Source organism: Neoarius graeffei, chromosome 16 (genome assembly GCF_027579695.1).
Source record: "Neoarius graeffei isolate fNeoGra1 chromosome 16, fNeoGra1.pri, whole genome shotgun sequence".
In the NCBI taxonomy this organism is placed as follows: Eukaryota; Metazoa; Chordata; class Actinopteri; order Siluriformes; family Ariidae; genus Neoarius; species Neoarius graeffei.
The window spans coordinates 39,311,339-39,334,296 of record NC_083584.1 but is presented as its reverse complement, the minus strand read 5'-3'; the positions used below and the strand labels follow the sequence as shown (position 1 = coordinate 39,334,296).

The window sequence follows — 22,958 nt, the reverse complement described above, 5'->3', positions numbered from 1 at the left end:
TTCATGATACATAATTAATAAAGGCTCTTCCTGTATCCCCCAAGGACGACAATTATCAAATTATAACTCACTTGTGTATATTTCCCTAAAGATGGTGTTCTCCTGACATCAATAAGTGCACTGATAATTGTTTTTATTGACTAAGTAATTGAATAATTGTTCCAAGCTCAGATGGAGCGTTACTGAGGAGAGATGAATGGCCAACAAGGGTGTGACTGCAAAGGTAGCTTAATATTTGGTTATAGCCTCAGTTGACTTACAATAACAGCCTGTGTTGCCACACAGAGCATCTAATTAGTTATATACCTCATCATTTTATTTATCCAGAGAGTTGCAGAAAGCTTTATAATGTCCTATAATAAATAATTGTGATGTGATGTCACTTAACCACAAGGCCCAGAAAGAGCTTTTTAATTTTATGATAAAAAGATGCCACAAGTGCACAAGGACTCAGAAAACTAGAGCACAACTGTCTAGTTGCTGGACAGACTGCATAAAAATGTTCACACTGTCTACTTTCTCATCATGTTTCACAAGTCTGATATTAAATTGACAAATCTTTCATGCTATCAAGAAAAGTATGAGAAGTAGGTCTGTGTGTGTGTGTGTGTGTGTGTGTGTGTGTGTGTGTGTGTGCGTGCGTGCAAATTTGTGTGGCTGTAGGGGTGTGTGCTGGCATGCACGTATCACCTTCATACATAGATCTTTAACCAACACTCTCCCTGCTGCAGTCAAAGCCAGTGTTGCTGCCTCCCTGTACATGCTTTTCACAGGTGCTGATTTTGTAATCAGAAAAGATTTTTTTTTTTTTTGCTCGAAGGTATAAGCAGTCCCATTGCGTAAGTCTTCTACGCTGTCCTGGCATTTGCACGCCTGCATTAAATCTTTGGTTTCTGCGTTAGCTCACGGATGTGCTCCACATCCCAATTACTGAGCAGCACAGCTGGCTCTGAGCCCCCCCAACACTGCAGCAACATTGCCCCCTGCTGGGTCTCCCCTCACTTTCCATTTTTACAAAAAAAAATCACAGTTTCTGCAGCACACACTGAAACATCGTCTCCATAACCATCACGATAAGCCAGGCCCTAGTACTGCAGGGAAAACACAAGGGAGGGAGCGATGCTGCATGTTTATGAGTACTATCTCTCGTTATGCAGCAGTGATAGGTCTGCTGCGTCTTGAGCTCAAAGGGAGGGAGTAGGAGAAGTGAGTTATGGAATCTTGATTTCTCTCTCTTTCATTTTCTCTCTCTCTCTTCCTAGATATTTCTTTTTCTTGATTTCTTCTGTGTTGCCTTTTCTCTCTCCTTATCGTCTTTCTTTGTTCCCAGAACCAACCCGCACCACCTGTGAGAATCCAGGGACACCTCGTTATGGCTCTATGAACAGGACCTTTGGCTTCAAGGTAAACCCAGCAGCAGTGAAACGGCTTGTTACCGTACGCTCACTGAACGTGATGAAAATGAATTCTGTAGCCTTGATTAGTTTTCTGTACATGAGGCATGTTGGAACATGATTGTCACAATTTATTTACACCTGATCTACTTAAAATCTTTGTAACATGACCACAAGGCTTCGTGTGTGCATGCGTTAGTTGGCTGGGTGTCTGACAATGCAAGTACAGCAGGACATACACAAGCCTTACTTCATTTCATGTCCTTAATGAGGAGAGAAATTGATTTGCTGCCAGAACTGGGAAATTGTTTGTGTTTACTAACAAACTGGGCTACAGTGAAGTAGAAAAAAAGAAAGATATAAATGCCCATAAATAAGACAAATGCAACAACATCTGCACAAAGTGGACAGCTTGTCTCAGAAATGGGACTTTTGGTATTTTCAGATTCTGTTGCCAATACTTTCAGTTCAAGTATTCACTAATAAAAATGAGCTTGGTGAATAATTTGTTTGTTTAATGTTCCTTCTGTCCGACAATCTTTTTTTTTCAATGAAAATGAATTAAGAGTGTAGGACAGAAGGAACTGCAAATCTCATCTCATCTCATTATCTGTAGCCGCTTTATCCAGTTCTACAGGGTCGCAGGCAAGCTGGAGCCTATCCCAGCTAACTACGGGCGAAAGGCGGGGTACACCCTGGACAAGTCGCCAGGTCATCACAGGGCTGACACATAGACACAGACAACCATTCACACTCACATTCACACCTACGGTCAATTTAGAGTCACCAGTTAACCTAACCTGCATGTCTTTGGACTGTGGGGGAAACCGGAGCACCCGGAGGAAACCCACGCAGACACGGGGAGAACATGCAAACTCCGCACAGAAAGGCCCTCACCGGCCACGGGGCTCGAACCCAGACCTTCTTGCTGTGAGGCGACAGCGCTAACCACTACACCACCGTGCCGCCCGGAACTGCAAATAAACAAGTTATTTTAACTAAAATATACATACTTGTAATGAAAAGGAGAGGAACTGAGAGAGACCGTGTAAGAAGGCAAGCATTTTACCCTGAGTTACACAAGCATTAAGAATTCAGCCCCTTAATGTAATGCAGGGACCAAGGCATGGTGAGGCTTCAGAGGACAGCGAAATATCAGGCTTTCCTGCCTCATAAATCATTTCACTGGATCTACTGACGCCCTTTCACGAGACAACGTGTAATGATATTGGAGAGCAGGAGATATTGTACCCTTCAGATAAGCAGCAGTGCCTATGGCACATCAGCCAGGTTCATCGCCAAAAAGAACATGTTAATCAATTAATGTGCCGAGCCCATGTGTCACTCTGACACATGTTAATATTTCACTCACCCGACTCTGTCAGTCTAGTTAATATCAGAACTGCAGTACATGCTCCATGAACACACCAGGAAGAACCAACATAAACAATCACATCATGTAAAGGTGTTTTACATGAAGCTCAGTGGTTCTGATATTCAGTCAACATACCAGGGGTGGACAGATCACTAACCTGGGTGCCTGATTCAAGCAGATTTTGTGTTCAGGCTATTAGATTTTTATTCGTGGTTTTAACAACCTAAAAAAGAACCCTTTATGTCCTGCTGACTTTGGAAAACAAACAGTGCTTGTGTTTAAATATAAGGTTCTTCACGGTATTGTGACACTTCACAATGCTGTAATTATAGCATAAGCTTCTGAATGTCAGAGCTTGCATCCACTACACACATCATTTAAGGAATGATCTGGATGATGGTAGAATTATTTTTACTAGGTGAATTAATTAACATGAATGGATGGCAGGTATCGAACAAAATTAATTGTAGTTCCTGTTAGCACAACATGCAGTTTATTAACATCATGTTTAAACATCAAAGTCAAAGTCCGTCCTGTGCCAGGACCGGGTCTTCCCAGGCAGTCTCTTGTCCCAGTACTAACCAGCTTTTAAGGCACATCGGGCAGCATCAATCTCCGTTTCAGTAGCCCTCGGCCTCTCGCCTATTATATAGCTTGGGTTCCAGTGGGGGGCTAGTCATCTGGTAACCGCGAGAGTTTGGCTCACTCACATCTGTATTGCAGCGTGTCTTGCCAGATGGCAGTAGGTACCATTTATATGATGGTCTTTGGTGTGACCCGACCATGAGTAGAACCTTGCAATCTCCCGGTACATTTAAACATCTCATCTCATCTCATTATCTCTAGCCGCTTTATCCTGTTCTACAGGGTCGCAGGCAAGCTGGAGCCTATCCCAGCTGACTACGGGCGAAAGGCGGGGTACACCCTGGACAAGTCGCCAGGTCATCACAGGGCTGACACATAGACACAGACAACCATTCACACTCACATTCACACCTACGGTCAATTTAGAGTCACCAGTTAACCTAACCTGCATGTCTTTGGACTGTGGGGGAAACCGGAGCACCCGGAGGAAACCCACACGGACACGGGGAGAACATGCAAACTCCACACAGAAAGGCCCTCGCCGGCCACGGGGCTCGAACCCGGACCTTCTTGCTGTGAGGCAACAGCGCTAACCACTACACCACCGTGCCGCCACGTTTAAACATACCAAGAGAAAATAAAGATGGAAGCCAGAGTCAAATAATATTTTTACTTGTCATGTAAGGAGAGAGTGCCAGAATTCTTACACAAAATGTCAAGATTTCAAACATGGGGTGCAAGGCAATACTAAAAGCTTAAAATCAGGAGGAGATAAGGACTATGCCTACCAATTCCCCCACCCCCCAGGAATTCGTATATTTGTTCATTCTGTATACAGCTAGCCAACTAGCTGTTATGTTATTACATTATGTTAGCTACTCCCGTTTTTTCCTAGTAAATTAAGTTTCTTGGATATGAAAACATGGGTCTGGCCAAGGACACTGGAGCTTTCACTTACCAGGTGGGCCAGCTAATTAATTTATCACTCACCCTATTATACTGGAGCTGAAACCTCTTTGCATTACTGTGTGCCTGCAGTTGTTGACCAGAACAAACTTACTGAGACTCCAAAACTGCAAGAAAATGATGGCAGGTGGAGTCATGGTCCATAAATGATAAAATAGTGTTCGGGTTCAGTTTTCCTCATCAATTAAAACACTGTCCAATTTTCAGACCCCATCATTTGTGGTATCTTTCTCTACTAGACTCGTGTCTGTCTAGAATGTCATTCAGAGCACATGTACATATTATCCAAGGAGTACAAGTAAAATATTCCAAAGTGCTTCTTTCAGAACTTCTTTTACAGAGGTGTATTTGAATGATTTCTGCTCATGGAGTGTGTGATGTTGCTTTCATGCTGCAGGTTGGAAGCATGGTGGCCTTCCAGTGCCAGCCAGGACACTTACTTCAGGGCTCCACCACTCGACTGTGCCAGGCTGATCTCACCTGGAGCGGCACCCAGCCAGAGTGCATCCGTATGTTCCCTTGGTTAACATTTATATTTACATGCTTTAAAAATTAGACACATACAGTACCAGTCAAACATTTGGAAACACCCATTCATTTGTAGGTTTTTCTGTATTTTGATTATACATTGTAGAGCAATACTGAAGACATGCAAAACTGTAAGATGACATATGGAACATACAGTGCCCTCCACGATTATTGGCACCCCTTGTAATGATTATTTTAAAAAAGTGTTAGAAAAAAAAATCCACCTTTTGGGGAAGTCGCTTCATCTCACACTGAAAAAAATGAGAAAAATCCAACCTTTAATTGAAATCAATTTATTCAGAGAAAAACAAATCCTTCATCAAGAAATAATTATATTACTGGCACCCCTGCATTTAATACTTTGTACAACCTCATAGCTGCCAACATTTCAAAGTTGTAAGTAGTAATACAAGGTTGGGTACTGAGTCTTGGTGGGGGGTCGGGGGGGCGAAGCCCCCCGCCGCCAAAGCTTTCTAGCAAAACTACCCTGAAAAATCACACTAAAACAAAATAGTTTGACAAAATTTATTCTACAAACTAAACTATCATCTTACATTAATTTGCAAAGTTCTTTTCAACAATGTATGAAAATAGTCAGTGAATCAGGCAAAAACTTCAAACAATGCAATTGGCACATATAACTTTTGACAAAGTACACATTAGAGAAATAGACCAGAGCTTACTCAGTCAACAGTTGATGTTATTGCACCACATAAACTTGGCAATATCTAACACCATTCATTCATTAGTCACAAACAAAAATGAATTAAGAATATATTACATCAATGACAGTTGATACAAAAAAATATTATGAACTTTGCCATCAAAATTAAATATACAACAAAATGTGAAAATTGGCAATACTGTATATATCTACCAGCTTGTTTGCCAGTTTGAATATATAGATGCAATTGCAGTTCGATAGTTTCACAGAATAAAAATTATTAAAAGTGTTTACGAAAATAGAAACAATTAATGAAATTATACTTACTTTAAATTTGGAGTTATTCATCTTCTTGGAAGACCCCGAAGCACTGTTGTCTGTCTGTCCCTTGCTTGACCTCGTGATTTCCGACATCTTCCGACATCTTTGCAGTCTTTGAAATATTGTCTGTGCTTTCCTTGTGAAGGGAGGTTTTCACATGTGTTACGATATCAGAACACCCGCCATGACTGATAGAAATGTCTCGCCGACATGGAGCACAAAACGCGTAGTGATCGCCCTTACTTGACTTAGAAATGAAGAGAAACTCCTCTCGGTACGAGTCCTTGAAGCGCTGGCCCTTCCCCTTAGCCATGCATTCTTTAGAGATTAGTACTACGCTACATCTTCATAACAAAAGCTTGAAACGCCATGCTTTGTTCAGAAACTTCGTGAACAAAGGCCAGACGATAGCGTGCCATGGATGATCTAATAGCATCATTGATTGGCTGAGAGAACAAGCAATAGCCAATGAAATTTGGCGTAGTATCTGCCGCTTGGAACGAAGCGGTATTTTATCAAATACGAATCCCACCGATGATAGACTTTGAAAATGACCCATGAAAATTGGCAAAATCGTATTTTATTGTAGTAAATTCGTATTTTCGTAATCAAAACGACAAATCGTAATAAATACGATTTATTCGTAGTAGTTGGCAGCTATGCAACCTCCCTTTGCCAGTAAAACAGCACTGAGTCTCTCCTATAACATTTTCTAAGGTTGGAGATACAGAGCAGGGCATCTGAGACCATTCCTGTTTACACGATCTCTCCAGGTCATCCAGGGTCCGAGGCCCTCTCTTGTGCTCTCTCCTCTTCAGCTCACCCACAGGTTTTCAGTGGGGTTCAGGTCAGGGGACTGAGATGGCCGTGGCAGAAGCTTGATTTTGTGCTCAGATGACCTTTTTGTGTTGATTTGGACATATGCTTTGGATCACTGTCCTGCTGGAAGATCCACTGACAACTCAGTTTTAGTTTCCTGCCAGAGGCAGCCAGATTTTGATTTAAAATGTCTTGATATTTCATGGAGTCCATGATGCCATGTATTCTAACAAGGTTTCCAGGACCTTTGGAGGAAAAACAGCCCCAAAACATCACAGAACTTCCACCATATTTTACAGTTGCAATTGGGTTCCTTTCATTATAGCCATCCTTTTTTTTTTTTTTAACACCAAACCCACCTTGAGTGTTTATTTCCAAAAAAGCTCCATTTTTGTTACATCAGACCATCGAACACGATTCCCGTCAAAGTTGTAGTAGTGTTTCACAAACTTCAGGTGCTTATTGTCAGAAAAGGCTTTTTTTCTGGCAAACTTTCCATATAATCTGTTGGTATGATGGTGGTGTCTGATGGTGGTTTTGGAGACTTGGAAACCCTAAGATTTTACTTTTTCTTGTAATTCACCAACAGTGATCATTGGAGAGGGTTTTTTGTTTTGTTTTGTGTGGGGTTTTTTTTTTTTTGGGGGGGGGTTGTTTGTTTGGTTTATTGGAGTTTTTTTTTTTTTTGCTGGCTTGCTTCTCTTACCATCCTGTTTGCTGTACCTGGGGGCAAAATAAACTTTGGTCCTCTTCCAGGCAAGTTTGTGACAGTTCCAACTGGTGTCCACTTTTTTATTATTGCCCTAACAGTAGAAATTGACATTTTCAGGCGAATAGCTATTTTTTATAACCGTATTCCCTGGCTTATGAAGGTCAACAACACTTCTCCGCCTCATTTGGCTTGTTTGTTCTCTTATCTTTCCCATGTTGCTGGATGACTAAGGGAATGTGGCCACTGTGTCACCTCATGTTTGTTCCCCAGTTAATCAGGAAGTCATGGATTTCAGCTTGAAAGTTCCTACACGCTCCAATCAACGCAAAAAATGTACTATTTAAATGGGAAACATGACTTCAGTTGCACTGTTTGCGCAATCATTTCCACAGGTGCCAATAATAAGTAGCACATGTGCTCATCTCATCTCATCTCATTATCTGTAGCCGCTTTATCCTTCTACAGGGTCGCAGGCAAGCTGGAGCCTATCCCAGCTGACTACGGGCGAAAGGCGGGGTACACCCTGGACAAGTCGCCAGGTCATCACAGGGCTGACACATAGACACAGACAACCATTCACACTCACATTCACACCTACGGTCAATTTAGAGTCACCAGTTAACCTAACCTGCATGTCTTTGGACTGTGGAGGAAACCGGAGCACCCGGAGGAAACCCACGCGGACACGTGGAGAACATGCAAACTCCACACAAAAAGGCCCTCGCCGGCCCCGGGGCTCGAACCCAGGACCTTCTTGCTGTGAGGCGACAGCGCTAACCACTACACCACCGTGCTGCCCGCACATGTGCTTTTGTTGAAAATAATTATTTCTTGATGAGAATTTTTTTTTTAATCTTATTAAATTTATTTCTATTAAAGGTTGGATTTTCTAATTTTTTTTCAGTGTGAGATGAAGTGACTTCACCAAAAGGTGAATTTTTTCTAATCTTTTTTACTAATCTTTACAAGGGGGGACAATTATCATGGAGGGCACTGTATATGGAATTATGTGGTAATGAAAAGCGTGTTTTAAAAAAGCAAAATCTGTTTCAGATTTTAGACTCTTCAAAGTAGCCACTGTTTACCTTGATGATGCTTTGCACTCTATTGGCATTGTCTTAACTAACTTCATTTGACTGGTACTGCATGTTGTAAGGATGTAAACTATGAAAATTTTAAAAAGGTGGAAGGGTGATACAAGTTCCATAATCTCAGAAGAAAGTGTCTCAGTAGGCTTGTGTACTATTAGCTATTCAAGTCCTGTTTTTCTTTTTTGGTATTGTCATTAGGACCCCCTTGAAAATGAGATGCCACATCTCAAGGGGTTATCCTCAAAATAAATAAATAAAAAAAATAGTGCTCTATGATTGTGAGCTCCTGTTCCTCCAGCAACAGGGTTTTACATAAGTCATTTTTCCTCTTTTACAAAGAGTGTTTGGTTTCTGCAGAGTAGAAAGCATCATTATGTTTTGTTTCCTGGTACTTACAAAAACTGAAACTGGAAATTGAGTTCAAAACTTTTCAGAAACCGCAACATGTCCTTGTTTATGTAATAGGTCTTTCATAAGGATTTGAGGATAATATACTGTAGTCCTTACTCTGTACTTAAAATTTAATTTAAAAAGCATATTGCTTATTAATCCATGGTAAGAAAATGGAACAGAAATAAAGAGCATTATTTGCTTGGTATGCATTTTTTTGTCATTTGTAAAGTAGTCTAGAAATACAACCCCAATTCCAAAAAAGTTGGGACAATGTATAAGGCCCTGGTCGCACTACAGCTTGCGATGGGTTTGCGACTACATGGTGATGAAAAATTTGTAGTATTGCCACCAATCACGCAATACACGGCAATTGTTTGCCAAGCTTTGCACAAGTTGTTTTTTGGTGTGTCTCCACCTCGTGAGTGGCCAAAAACATCGCATCAATTGGTGTCAATGTTTTCATCAGCAAACTACATGGCAAATACTTGCAGATGGGTTTGGGAATATTTTCCAAAACTTGAGGAACCTTCTTTGAACCTTTTGCGATGTTTTTGTCTTGAATCTGTGTCCCCGATGCTCACAGAAGCCTCATTAACACAGTGGCTCAGCATAGCCTAACCTTCACCGAGACTTAAAAAGTACATTTACATTCAGGGATCCTTCGGAGCGCCTTGTGAGGGCACTTAAAACCCAGTCGTGATGGGAAACACCTAATGCTGATTTGAGCACAATCAGCATGTGCATATAAGGACGCTGTAATCACAGAGAATTTGTCAGTATACTGTCAGGTATGCAGTGGTACACAGATCTAAGTGCAGGAAGAGTGTTTATTAGCAGATGTGATATTTACAAAAAACAAACGAAAATGAAAACAGTCATAAACATGGCTAGAAACAAATGTAACCGTGGTGATACTTTGCAAAGCCTCTGTGTCTTTACATGTGCGTGCTGATTGCACTCAAATCAGCATCAGGTGTTTCCCACAATAACTGGGTCCTGTGAGCGAGCGTGACCACTTGAGCGCACAGTCAAGTGTTCGCCTGCTGTGTGACCACAATTATTAGCTCACCATGCAGCGTCACCAAAACGCCTCATTTTCATTGATAACCCATCATAAAGCATCGTGAGCCATGGTGTGACCATAGCTTAAAATGTAAATAAAAACAAAATGTGATGTTTTGCAAATCATGGAAACTGTATTTCATTGAAAATAGTACAAAGATAACATATCAAATGTTGAAACCGAGAAATTGTATTGTGTTTTGAAAAATATATGATCATTTTGAATTTGATACCAGAAACACAGTTCAAAAACGTTGGGACAGGGGCATGTTTACTAAAGTGATGCATTACCTCTACTTTTAAAAACACTCTGTAAATGTTTGGGAACTGAGGCGACCAGTTGCTGTTGTTTTGAAAGTGACATGTTGTCCTGTTCTTTCTTAATATTTTTCACCTGCTCAGCAGTTTGAGGTCTTCCTTGTTGTATTTTGTGTTTCATAATGCGCCAAATGTTTTCAATGGGAGACAGGTCTGGACTGCAGGCAGGCCAGTTTAGCACCTGGACTCTCTTACTATGGAGCCATGCAGTTATAATGCATGCAGAAGGTGGTTTGACATTGTCCTGCTGAAGTAAGCAAGGCCTTCCCTGAAAAAGATGTCGTCTGGATGGTAGCATGTTGCTCCAAAACCTGTATATATCATTCAGCATTAATCATGCCTACCCAGATGTACAAGCTACCCATGTCATGTGCACTAATGCACCCTCATACTATCACAGATGCTGGCTTTTGTACTGTGTGCTGATAAGCCGGATGGTCCCTCTGCTCTTTAGCCTGGAGGACGTGGTGTCCATGATTTCCCAAAAAGAATTTCAAATTTTGATTCCTCAGACCACAGGACAGTTTTTCACTTCACTTCAGTCACTCTGAGCTTGGGCTCAGAGAGATCAGCCGTGTTTCTGGATATTGTTTATATATGGTTTTAACCTTCTGTTTGTGGATGCAGTGATGAACTGTGTTCACAGGCGATTGTTTTTGGAAATGTTCCTGAGCCCATGCAGCAATTTCCACAACAGAATCGTGTCTATTTTTAATGCAGTGTCACCCAAGGGTCCGAAAATCACGGCCATCCATTCATGGTTTTTGGCATTACTCCTTGCGTATAGAGATTTCTCTGGATTCTCTGAATCTTGTTGCCAATTAACCTAATTAGTTATTTTATCATTACACAACTTTTCCAGTCTTTTGTTGTCCCTGTCCCAACTTTTTTGAACCATGTTGCTGCCATCAAATTCAAAATGAGCATCTATTTTTCAAAAAAAACCCAGTAAGATTTCTCACTTTCAACATTTGATATGTTGTGCTATACTATACTATGCTATGCTATGCTATGCTATACTATACTATTTTCATTGAAATATACGATTTCTGTGATTTGCAAATCATAGAATTCTGGTTTTATTTACGTTTTACACAGCATCCCAACTTTTTTTGAGTTACGGTTGTCACTGACTGCACAGTTAGTTCATGTGCCACAGGATTTTGGTATGACTGCTGTTTGAGTTGCCTTCAGCTACTGATAAAAGCCTTCTTTGGGTTCAAAGTCTGAATTAGACAGCATCACTGCAGGACAGTATTTATGTCCTTGAATTCTGAATCATTTCCAAATAATTTGTCTTTAAGGGTAGTATACAGTGATTATGGCCATATCAAGCCATCTATTAAAATTAATCCTATGTATAGTGGTCGTAACGAAAAGATCAAGATTAGCATATTGTTCTGTCATCAAACACCACACAATTCGGTGAAATGGCCGAGCTGTGACCTCGCAGAAAGCGAAAGCCTTCACTCAGACTGGCTCATGAGTACAAGCTCCAGAAAGAGAAGCATTAAAACAGCTTGCAGTAACTGTGTTGGAGAAAGGAAACAGCTGCCTCCCAATTTCATAAGACAGATTGCCATTCAGCCCAACCATTTCAGAAGTTAATTACATTTTGTTTCATATGTGACTCCCCCAGTGCACTGTCATTGTTTTTGTAAAATTAAGAGATTGAGCAATGGGATAGCTGTAGGGGAAAACCAAGTTTGCAGCACTTTAATTGTATGTGATTAACTTGTCCTGTGATTAAATAGCCTTTGTATATTTCTGAGTAATCATACCATTTTTGTGTTTTGAAATAATCACAATTTATTTTTAAACTCGCACACTAATTTTGCTTACCCAGTGCAGCTGACTACATACAAAACAAGCACCTCTCATAATGATGTTTGTTCTCCTCCCTCTTTTAACCCTATTGGTAAATGGTTAACCTTTGGGAGGAACAATGGTGAAACATTTCCAAAGCAATTTGTAGTTTTATAGCGCTATTTAACCCTGCTTAGGGTTATCATCATAGCGTAATTGAAATGTGGCTGTATGGAATGTTTGAATGAATTACTGTCTAGTTACTGAGAGTAATTAGGTGTTTATTTCACAGCCATATTCAGCATGACTGGTATATTCATCAATAAAGAGTATCAAAGTGTTGAGGCAAATCTGGGTTACTTTTGATCATAGTGGAGTAGAGCTGGAGCTCCTACGCTGAGTGACTACGCATTGCCTGGTGCTTGATCTGCCAGTAAAGGTGTGCTTCTTTCTTGTGCAGCATGCCAGTATACATCAGTGGCTGGCACATTCTCAGTAATTTCTACAGCCAAAGTGATGGGAGATGGACTGAGATAGGGAAAGAAAGATGACCGGCAATGATCTTTGTTGTTTTAAGAGGTACTGAGGGAGGAGATGGGATATTGTGAAAGTGCATGACCTGGACATGAAATGAAGAACGGGGTTAGTATTTGGTTTTTCACTGTTTGTCTTTCATTATATATAACCTTTTATTCCTTTGTGTTTTTCTTTTCTTCTTTGTTCCTTCAGCCCATAGTTGTAAGCAGCCAGAGAGCCCACCCCATGTGGAAGTGGTGGGGATGGACCTACCTGGCTATGGCTACACTCTCATCTACACCTGCCAGAGCGGTTTCTTCATGTCTGGAGGTTCAGAGCATCGAGTCTGCAGGTCTGATGGTACATGGACAGGGAAGATGCCTGTGTGTCGAGGTATAATATCTCAACACTTTTTTTTTGAATGAATGAAAGAACTGTTCACTTGGGTGGCACGGTGGTGCAGTGGTTAGCACTGTTGCCTCACCGCGAGAAGGTTCTGGGTTTGAAGTTCTGTGTGGAATTTGCATGTTCTCCTTGTGCCTGTGTGGGTTTCCTTCCAAAGACATGTGTATTAGGTCAGTTGTCTACTCTAAATTGCCCATAGGCGTGAATGTGCCCTGCAATAGACTGGCAACCTGTCCAAGGTGAACCCCACCTCTTGCCTGAAATCAGGTGGGATTGATTCTAGCTTCTCCGTGACCCTGAAAGATAAGCGGCATCGATAATGGATTGATGGATGGATAGATGATTCACTTGTGTAGTGGTTTTAGCAATAGACATCTGTCATAAAGCAACTTTACATGTAGATTTAAATCCTTGATGAGCAAACCAGAGACCACGGCAAGGAAAACTCCTTGAACAGGGCTCTACGTTAACTTTTTTGCACATAGCACTGGTGCTACAGAGGTTGATAATTTTGTAGCACAGGCCACAATATTGTAGCACGAGTATAAAACATATGTTACCATCTCTAAAAACAACCACACATAGTGCAGTTCATCACTTAAACTGGCATGTGACTGGCAAAAGACATGAAAGTTGTATATAGGGCACACAAAATCCAAACCTGAACAAGAAATCTTTTCAGATATTTTCCCATCTGTTTCACCCTTAATTTCACTTGGCAGTGATTCTTCTTGAGTTTCTTCCTTGCAGGCTTGTATGGCACTACACTGAAGAAGAAATGTAGCAAGCTAAGCTACACCAACATGGCAAAAGTAGTTTACTGCATCAGACAGGGTTTTTTTTTGTTGTTTGTTTAATTGAACCAACTTCAATGCCGGCAGCACGGTGGTGTAGTGGTTAGCACTGTCGCCTCACAGCAAGAAGGTCCTGTGTTCGAGCCCAGTGGCTGACGAGAGCCTTTCTGTGTGGAGTTTGCATGTTCTCCCCGTGTCCGCGTGGGTTTCCTCCGGGTGCTCCGGTTTCCCCCACAGTCCAAAGACATGCAGGTTAGGTTAACTGGTGACTCTAAATTGACCGTAGGTGTGAATGTGAGTGTGAATGGTTGTCTGTGTCTATGTGTCAGCCCTGTGATGACCTGGCGACTTGTCCAGGGTGTACCCCGCCTTTCGCCCGTAGTCAGCTGGGATAGGCTCCAGCTTGCCTGCGACCCTGTAGAACATGATAAGCAGCTACAGATAATGGATGGATGGATGGAACTTCAATGCCATCTCCGTGTTCAATATAATTGTGAGTCAAACAGATACACAGATTAAAAAATGTTCACTTCAATTCTTTATTCAACAGTAATCCATGATTGTTACTCTCACTCCTCCAGAACTAATTTAGCAACAAAAACAAGCAAACAAACAAATAAAAACTGAGAAAAAATGCAAAAAAAACAAGTGTGCTCCAAATAATAACAAAGCACAGGTGTCGGTAGTGCATGAATGTGCATCTTACATCGCCCCAAGTGATGTCACCGTCATACAGATGTGCTTCTGTGGCACATCATCTTGGCATTCAACATGCGCAGTCAACGAGCACAAGTCCATGCAGACACACACACAAAAAAACCTCAGCCATTAAAAATAGTTTAACTGCGCTCCCAAGTGGTGCAACAAAGTCAGCAAGTTCGAATCCCAATGATGCTATGGCTGGGAGCCCAAGAGAGCAAAATTGGCCTGAGCGCACAGGGATGGAGGGGTGGCATACTCTCTGTCCTGTCAGTTACAGCAAATCATGGGCATCTGTGAGCTCATGCATACAGAAATACGCAGATGGCATTTTCCTCTGAGTGTGTTACGCCGCCCCTAATGTTGCATAGGTGACAGTTCGAAACTATGCAGTCAACTGGCATCACATGTCTCGGCCCATTTGATGAGCTTTACCTTCCCTAGTTGGTAGCTGTCATGTGATTGGGGAAACCTGTCTGGTGGGTGGTGAACTGGCCATGACTAAATTAGAGAGAAAATTGGGGGAAGGCAGAAGCTGAGATGGAGTGATGAGCTCACAGAGTTTCTTGGTAACAAGTGGATTGCATCAGCACAAGATGGACATCTTTGGCACCAACTCGGGGAGGCTTTTGCCCTGCAGTAGGCTGATCATGGCTGATGATGATTAAATAAATAAATGCTAAGGCCTTTAGTTTTATTTAGAATGCAGCAGAAAGATCTGCTCTGCTTGAGCTTCAGCGAAGATCTGGAAAATGTTACTAATGCTCCTACACTACTTGATCAATAAGAGAGCTACGCTACTGAAAAGCTACTTGATTCAGAAAACAGTGACATTGCCACCACACGACTGAAAAACTGTAGTTATACTAATAAAGCTGTTATACCAAAGCTGCTGCCTAAGACTACTGGCTAGCTTGTGGTATTTGGTGTTAGATGTATGGGCTCTATGCAGATGGTGACATGATTTTTAATCACACAATAGACTACAACTACCAAGTAGAATATCGATGCACCACCGATTCACCTCACACACTTGACACAATCCCGCAGTTTACACAGCTTTGTGTCTCACACACACAAAACTGCATCACACGGGTGCTACTGCGGTAAATTCGTTCATCACACAGATTGATTTTTTTTGTAGCATGTGCAATATACGGCACTGCACAGTCCTACTGAGAGTAAATCAAGAAAAAACTTGAAGGAAGCACACACAAAAGGGAGCCCATCTGATTCTGAGTGACACCAGATAGTGGGATTATAAATCATTACACTACACAAGGTCCTTGTTCAGGCTTGTTGGAAACTGTATAGATATTCTGTTGCCAAGATGAGGTTCAAAATGTGTTTTCTTTAAACACATTTTCTGCACTGATGCAGTCTCTCTAATACATATCACATTTCATGCTTTCCCTCACCTTTAAAAAAAAAAAAAAGTCTTTAGAAGGTTTGGACCTTTTATCCAAAATGAAAATGAAACAATTTTGTTAAAAGGTCATCTGCTAAATCTGGTTGTAATGAGATTTTTTTTTTTTTTGGTTAACAGAAAGGTCTAAATGAATTGCAGTCGCTTATTGCACACATTATGTGACCGGATTTTACCCAGATACACACATCTACCAGTGATTGGTTGAGGCCCTTTTGATCCTCCATTAATCAGTTTAAAGACATTGCACATGCACTTACAGATAGTTGCCCTTTCACATGCACTGGTCATTAAAGTAAACATTTGTATTGTGTGTGGGGAAAAGAAAAAAGATGTGATAACAATGGTGGCTGCAGTTTTCTCCCAACGCCTTCATGGCACCCTGCCTGTACTGCTGTGTGGGCACACAGCTGCACACTGCAGGTTTCCTCATAATTACTGCACACAAACAGATGTGAAAGGCAGCCAAAATAAAATATTCTGTTCACTGTGTCCCGCCCAGTTCTACGCTAGGTTTGTTTGTTTTAATCACAGATTTCTCCTGTTTTTTTTGTTTGCTTCTGTCACAGACTAGAGGAAGTTTTTGCATGTTTGGAGTAGTCGATGCAATAGCAGTGTCACTGTCCTTGGCTCTTGCAGTTCTGTGATAAGTTTTTATTTTGCAAGATGGAGAGATAGGGGAGTAGCCTTTGCTAGACGCTACTGCCCACATGGCAAAACACGGCATTCTCAGAGCCCTGCCAGTACTGTACCACTACTATCTGTGTATATGCATTTTGATATAAAGCAGTGAATGAAAAAAAATGAATGCTCTACTAAAACATTTATTTCTGTGCGTTGTAGCTGGCTCCAAGCTATCGGAGAAGCCTGTTAAACCAGTCCCTGGTACACCGAGTCCCAAGCTAAATGGTAAGTATATAATAAAGTGAGATAAAAGACATTTTGTGCCGTATTACATTTCAAAAGCTACAGATTTAAGCCCATTCGCACTGAACAGTAAAGTAACAGCTTAATATTGCAGAGCTTCTGCTGTCCAGCGCACCAGTAGCTCAAACTCTTCACTGTCCTTGATGTATTCTGGAAAGAAGTCCTCTTGAGGAAGAAGCAGCTAATAAGTAGGGCAGTGGTTCCACTCAGTTTGATACTAAAGTGGCCCAGCAGTCAGGCCACTCACAAACTCTTCTGGAGCTGCGTGATAATCCTCCTCCTTCTTTGCCTGACCTTCATCAGGCACAGCAAGGATCTAACATTTATGTACTCCGTGAAAAAAAGAGAAAGAAAGAAAAACATGCAGCTGATCATTTGCGAAGTTTTGGCACGTATGATGCAGCTGTTCTCAAGTGCTCTTGGATCAGGGCCAGTTTATATGGTGTGAAAGTTAATCAGCGATCCTTTCTGATTCATGTGTTAATGAATAAAGTGTTATTAAAAGGAGGATTCTAATTTAGCACTCTTTTAGAGTCTTCTGAGTGCGGAGTACTCGAATTCTATCCAGTATAGGTTTACAGGGTGTCAAGAAATTGTAACACCTCCAGTTTTTTTCTGTTTTATCTCCATTTGATCGATATTATTGCCACAGACCAAATAAAATCATACAGGGTAGCAAGGGAATATCAATATAAATCTTTTTGCCTACACTCTCAGAAAATAAAGTGCATTATTGTACCTTTAGGGGTACAACAGCTGGTCACTGGAGCAGTACCCTCTAAGGTACTTACGGTATTTGTGCCATTTACTGTACATGCTGCATGGAAACATATACAGTGTTGTGAAAAAGTGTTTGCCCCCTTCCTGATTTCTTATTTTTTTGCATGTTTGTCACACTTAAATGTTTCAGATCATCAAAAAATGTAAATATTAGACAAAGATAACACAAGTAAACACAAAATGCAGTTTTTAAATGAAGGTTTTTATTATTAAGGGGAAAAAAATTCCAAACCTACATGACCCTGTGTGAAAAAGTGATTTCTCTCCCCCGTTAAAACATAAAGTAACTGTGGTTTATCACAGCTTTGGAAAGCTGAGTTCAATTTCTCTAGCCACACCCAGGCCTGATTACTGCCACACCTGTTTTCAATCAAGAAATCACTTAAATAGGACTTACCTGACAAAGTGAAGTAGACCAAAATGTCCTCAAAAGCTAGACATCATGCTGCGAGCCAAAGAAATTCAGGAACAAATGAGAAACAAAGTAATTGAGATCTATCAGTCTGGAAAAAGTTATAATGCCATTTCTAAAGCTTTGGGACTCCAGCGAACCACAGTGAGAACCATTATCCACAAATGGCGACAACATGGAACAGTGGTGAACCTTCCCAGGAGTGGCCGGCCGACCAAAATTGCCCCAAGAGCGCAGCAAGGACTCATCCAAGAAGTCACAAAAGACCCCACAACAACATCCAAAGAACTGTAGGCCTCACTTGCCTCAGTTAAGGTCCATGTTCATGACTCCACCATAAGAAAGAGAGTGGGCAAAAATGGCCTGCATGGCAGAGTTCCAAGACAAAAACCACTGCTGAGCAAAAAGAACATAAAGGCTCGTCTCAGTTTTGCCAGAAAACATCTTGATGATCCCCAAGACTTTTGGGAAAATACTCTGTGGACTGACGAGACAAAAGTTTAACTTTTTGGAAGGTGTAGGTCAAGTCAAGTTTATTTGTATAGTGCTTTTAACAATAAACATTGTCGCAAAGCAGCTTTACACAATTTGAATGACTTAAAACATGAGCTAATTTTATCCCTAATCTATCCCCAATGAGCACGCCTGTGGCGACGGTGGCAAGGGAAAACTCCCTCAGACAACATGAGGAAGAAACCTCGAGAGGAACCAGACTCAAAAGGGAACCCATCCTCATTTGGGCAACAACAGACAGCCTGACTATAACATTAACAGTTTTAACAAGAAGTCAGTTTTGTTGATGTTATAAACTCTTCACTGATGGAAACTTGAGTGCAAAACTGTTCATGACAACTGCAGTCCTAAAGTTAGCAAGTCAACTGTAGTCCTCAGCCATAAAAGCGTTACTGTAAGTGTCCAGAGTGTCTTCCAAGTGTGACTTTCAACTGTCCTCATGGGGCCGTCCTCCACAGGAGCGATGCGATGAGACTCCAACCAGACACAGGGCACCAGGATGGATCAGGCAGGTCTGAGGAGCAGAAGAGGTCAGCATCTCGATCCCAGGACCAACATGTAACTCAGAACGACAGATGAGGGGGGAGGGGGGAGAGAGAGAGAGAGAAAACACAGGTTGTTAGGTATGCCCAATGTCACCTGTATAAGTAGGGACAGTATACATATTGCACTGAGTACAAGCAGGGACTCCGGCAACTAACTATGACATCATAACTAAAAGGGCAGAGCCAGAAGGTAACACAGGCATGAGGGAGCCCCGGGACATAAAGCAGCAGCCACTACACCGTCAACAAACTCGAGTGAGCAAGTGAGTGGGGACTGACAGCATCCATACATCCCAGTTTACCAAAACACTCCATGTCTGAGGACCCTCCAGATCTACACCTTTACCTCATAAACACCATTAACAAAAGGCTTGACTAAACAGATATGTTTTCAGCCGAGACTTAAACGCTGAGACTGTCTGATTCCCGAACATTACTTGGAAGGCTGTTCCATAACTGTGGGGCTTTGTAAGAAAAGGCTCTGCCCCCTGATGTAGCCTTCACTATACGAGGTACCAGTAGATAGCCTGCACCTTTTGATCTAAGTAGGCGTGGCAGGTCATAGAGGACCAGAAGTTCACTCAGGTACTATGGCGCGAGACCATTCAGTGCTTTAAAGGTCAATAGTAGTACTTTATAATCAATACGAAATTTGATTGGGAGCCAATGCAGTGTGGATAAGACAGAGGTGATGTGGTCATATTTTCTAGTTCTAGTAAGGACTCTTGCTGCTGCATTTTGAACTAACTGGAGCTTGTTTATGCACTTATTGGAACATCCAGACAGTAAGGCATTACAATAATCCAACCTGGAGGTAATGAAAGCATGAACTAGTTTTTCTGCGTCACGTAGTGACATTAAATTTCTTATCTTAGCAATATTTCTGAGATGAAAGAAAGCTATCCAGGTAATGTTATCAATGTGAGTTTTGAATGAAAGACGGGTCAATAATCACTCCGAGGTCTTTTACTGCTGCACGTGAAGAAACAGAAAGGCCATCCAGAGTCACTGTGTAATCAGAAAACTTACTTCTAGCTGCATGTGGTCTGAGTACAAGTACTTCAGTCTTGTCAGAGTTAAGCAGAAGGAAATTAATAAGCATCCAGTGTCTAATGTCCTTTACACATTCCTCAATTCTGTTAAGCTGGTGTCTCTCGTCAGGTTTTGCAGAAATATACAACCGTGTGTCAACAGCATAACAGTGGAAACTAATACAATGTTTATGAATAATATCACCCAGAGGTAACATATATAAAGAAAAAAGCAGTGGACCCAAGACAGAACCTTGTGGAACACCAAACTTTACCTCAGTACGTCTAGAAATATCACCATTTATATCAACATACTGATAGCGATCAGTTAAATAAGACCTGAGCCAGGAGAGGGCCGTTCCCTTAACTCCCACAACATTTTCTAGTCTATCCAGAAGAATGGAATGATCAATGGTATCAAATGCTGCACTAAGGTCAAGCAACACGAGTAGCGAGACACAGCCCTGATCAGACGCCCACAGTAGGTCGTTTACTACTTTAACCAGAGCTGTCTCTGTACTGTGATGAGGTCTAAATCCTGACTGATACATTTCATGGATGTTATTCCTATGTAAATATGAGCATAACTGCTGTGCCACAGCTTTTTCAAGGATCTTGGAGATAAAGGGGAGGTTTGATATTGGCCAATAATTGGACAGCTGACAGGGATCAAGGTCAGGTTTTTTAATCAGGGGTTTGATAACTGCTAGTTTAAAGGATTTGGGTACATAGCCAATCGTAAGAGGAGAATTTATTATTTTTAGAAGCGGTTCAATTACTTCAGGTATTATCTGTTTGAATAGACGTGTAGGTAAGGGATCTAGTATACAAGTTGAGGCTTTTGATGCCGAGATTAATGAAAGTAATTCAGTTTCTTTTAGGGGAGTAAAACATTCTAATTGATGATCTGATACAGTTATATTGTTAACTACAGGGTCACTTACATTGTCTGACCTTAAATTAGTAGTTTGAATTTTTTGTCAGATATTCTCAATTTTGTCATTAAAAAAATTCATGAAATCGTTGCTACTACATACTGCAGGTGTGCATGTGTCTATAGTGGACTTATTCCTGGTTAATTTTGCTACAGTATTAAATGGGAATCTAGAATTATTTTTGTTATCTTCTATTAGGGAGGAGAGATATGTTGATCTCGCAGCACTAAGAGCTTTTCTATACTTCAGGAAGCTCTCCTTCCACGCTAATTTGAACACTACCAATTTTGTTTGACGCCATTTACGTTCCAATTTTCGAGTGGTCTGTTTTAATGTGCGAGTGTCATCATTATACCAGGGTGCTAATTTTTTGTCTCTGACCATTTTCCTTTTAAGAGGAGCTACATTATCTAAGGTATGGCGGAATGTTGACTCTAAGCATTCAGTTGCCTGATCAAGTTCTGCAGGGGCTGACAGTGACCCAATCAAAGTTGATAACTCTGGGAGATCATTTATAAAGCTTTGTGCAGTAGTTGACCATCACACTACCACCACCATTACATCTGGCGTAAAAGTAACACAGCATTTCAGAAAAGGAACATCATACCAACAGTAAAATATGATGGTGGTAGTGTGATGGTCTGGGGCTGTTTTGCTGCTTCAGGACCTGGAAGACTTGCTGTGGTAAATGGAACCATGAATTCTGCTGTCTACCAAAAACTCCTGAAGGAGAATGTCCAGCCATCTGTTTGTGACCTCAAGCTGAAGTGCACTTGGGTTCTGCAGCAGGACAATGATCCAAAACACACCAGCAAGTCCACCTCTGAATGGCTTAAGAAAAACAAAATGAAGACTTTGGAGTGGCCTAGTCAAAATCCTGACCTGAATCCGATTGAGATGCTGTGGCATGACCTTAAAAAGGCGGTTCATGCTCGAAAACCCTCCGATGTGGCTGAATTACAACAATTCTGCAAAGATGAGTGGGCCAAAATTCCTCCACAGCACTGTAAAAGACTCACTGCCAGTTATCGCAAACGTTTGATTGCAGTTATTGCTGCTAAGGGTGGCCCAACCAGTTATTAGGTTTGGGGGCAATCACTTTTTCACACAGGGTCATGTAGGTTTGGATTATTTTTTTCCCCCCTGAATAATAAAAACCTTCATTTAAAAACTGCATTTTGTGTTTACTTGTGTTATCTTTGTCTACTATTTAAATTCTTTGATGATCTGAAACATTCAAGTGTGACAAACATGCAAAAAAAAAAAGAAATCAGGAAGGAGGCAAACACTTTTTCACACCATTGTATGCATCGTTTTTGGACTAAACAGGTACACACAGTTTCCTTGAGGTCCAATAATGAGCCCTAGGGGGTACATTAGTGTAGATCGTACCTTGGGGTACAGAAGTGGACTCCTACTGTACCCCTATTTCTGACAGTGTCGGCTCTTTTTCTGTGAAAATCTTGAGTAAGGAGCCTGTTTAACAATACAGTGGTAAAGAAAAAAAAGGTGGCCAAAGTCTTGTTAGCTAACTGTGGTTTCCTCACACAGTAATAAATACCATGTTTTGATCCAGTTGTTGGATAGCTGCATGCTGTGGCGAAGTGGACATAAGCATAATCGATTCAGTTTATAATCAAATACTGGCTGTCAGAATATCCACGATGCACCTTTGCCACAGTCAGAATGTAATAGACTGGTACCAAAATCCAGAATTGTGACACCCAAAGGCATTTTTGAGACAAAGTCGGCAAACAGTCTTATTTTGTCAATTTGGGTGTGCTGAATTCAAATCTGCAATATGCCGAGCTCTATCTGACCTCTGTTGACCTCTAGAGGTCATTGAACTTTGGGCCTGTAAACGTCTCAGCTGAACCCAGTTTCTCAGCTTTCTAAGGAATGAAATGTACTAAAGTGATTAATGAAGTTAGCAAATGGCCT

General features: G+C 41.3%; 1 protein-coding gene across 1 annotated transcript in view; it reads left to right on the top strand.

The window, feature by feature from the left end:
- Positions 1 to 22,958, top strand: part of csmd3b (CUB and Sushi multiple domains 3b) — an 898,971-nt gene that overhangs the window by 864,432 nt on the left and 11,581 nt on the right. The window contains 4 exon segments of the mRNA XM_060942250.1: positions 1,331 to 1,404; positions 4,718 to 4,829; positions 12,764 to 12,943; positions 16,718 to 16,783. Coding sequence (XP_060798233.1) covers positions 1,331 to 1,404; positions 4,718 to 4,829; positions 12,764 to 12,943; positions 16,718 to 16,783 — 432 coding nt within the window.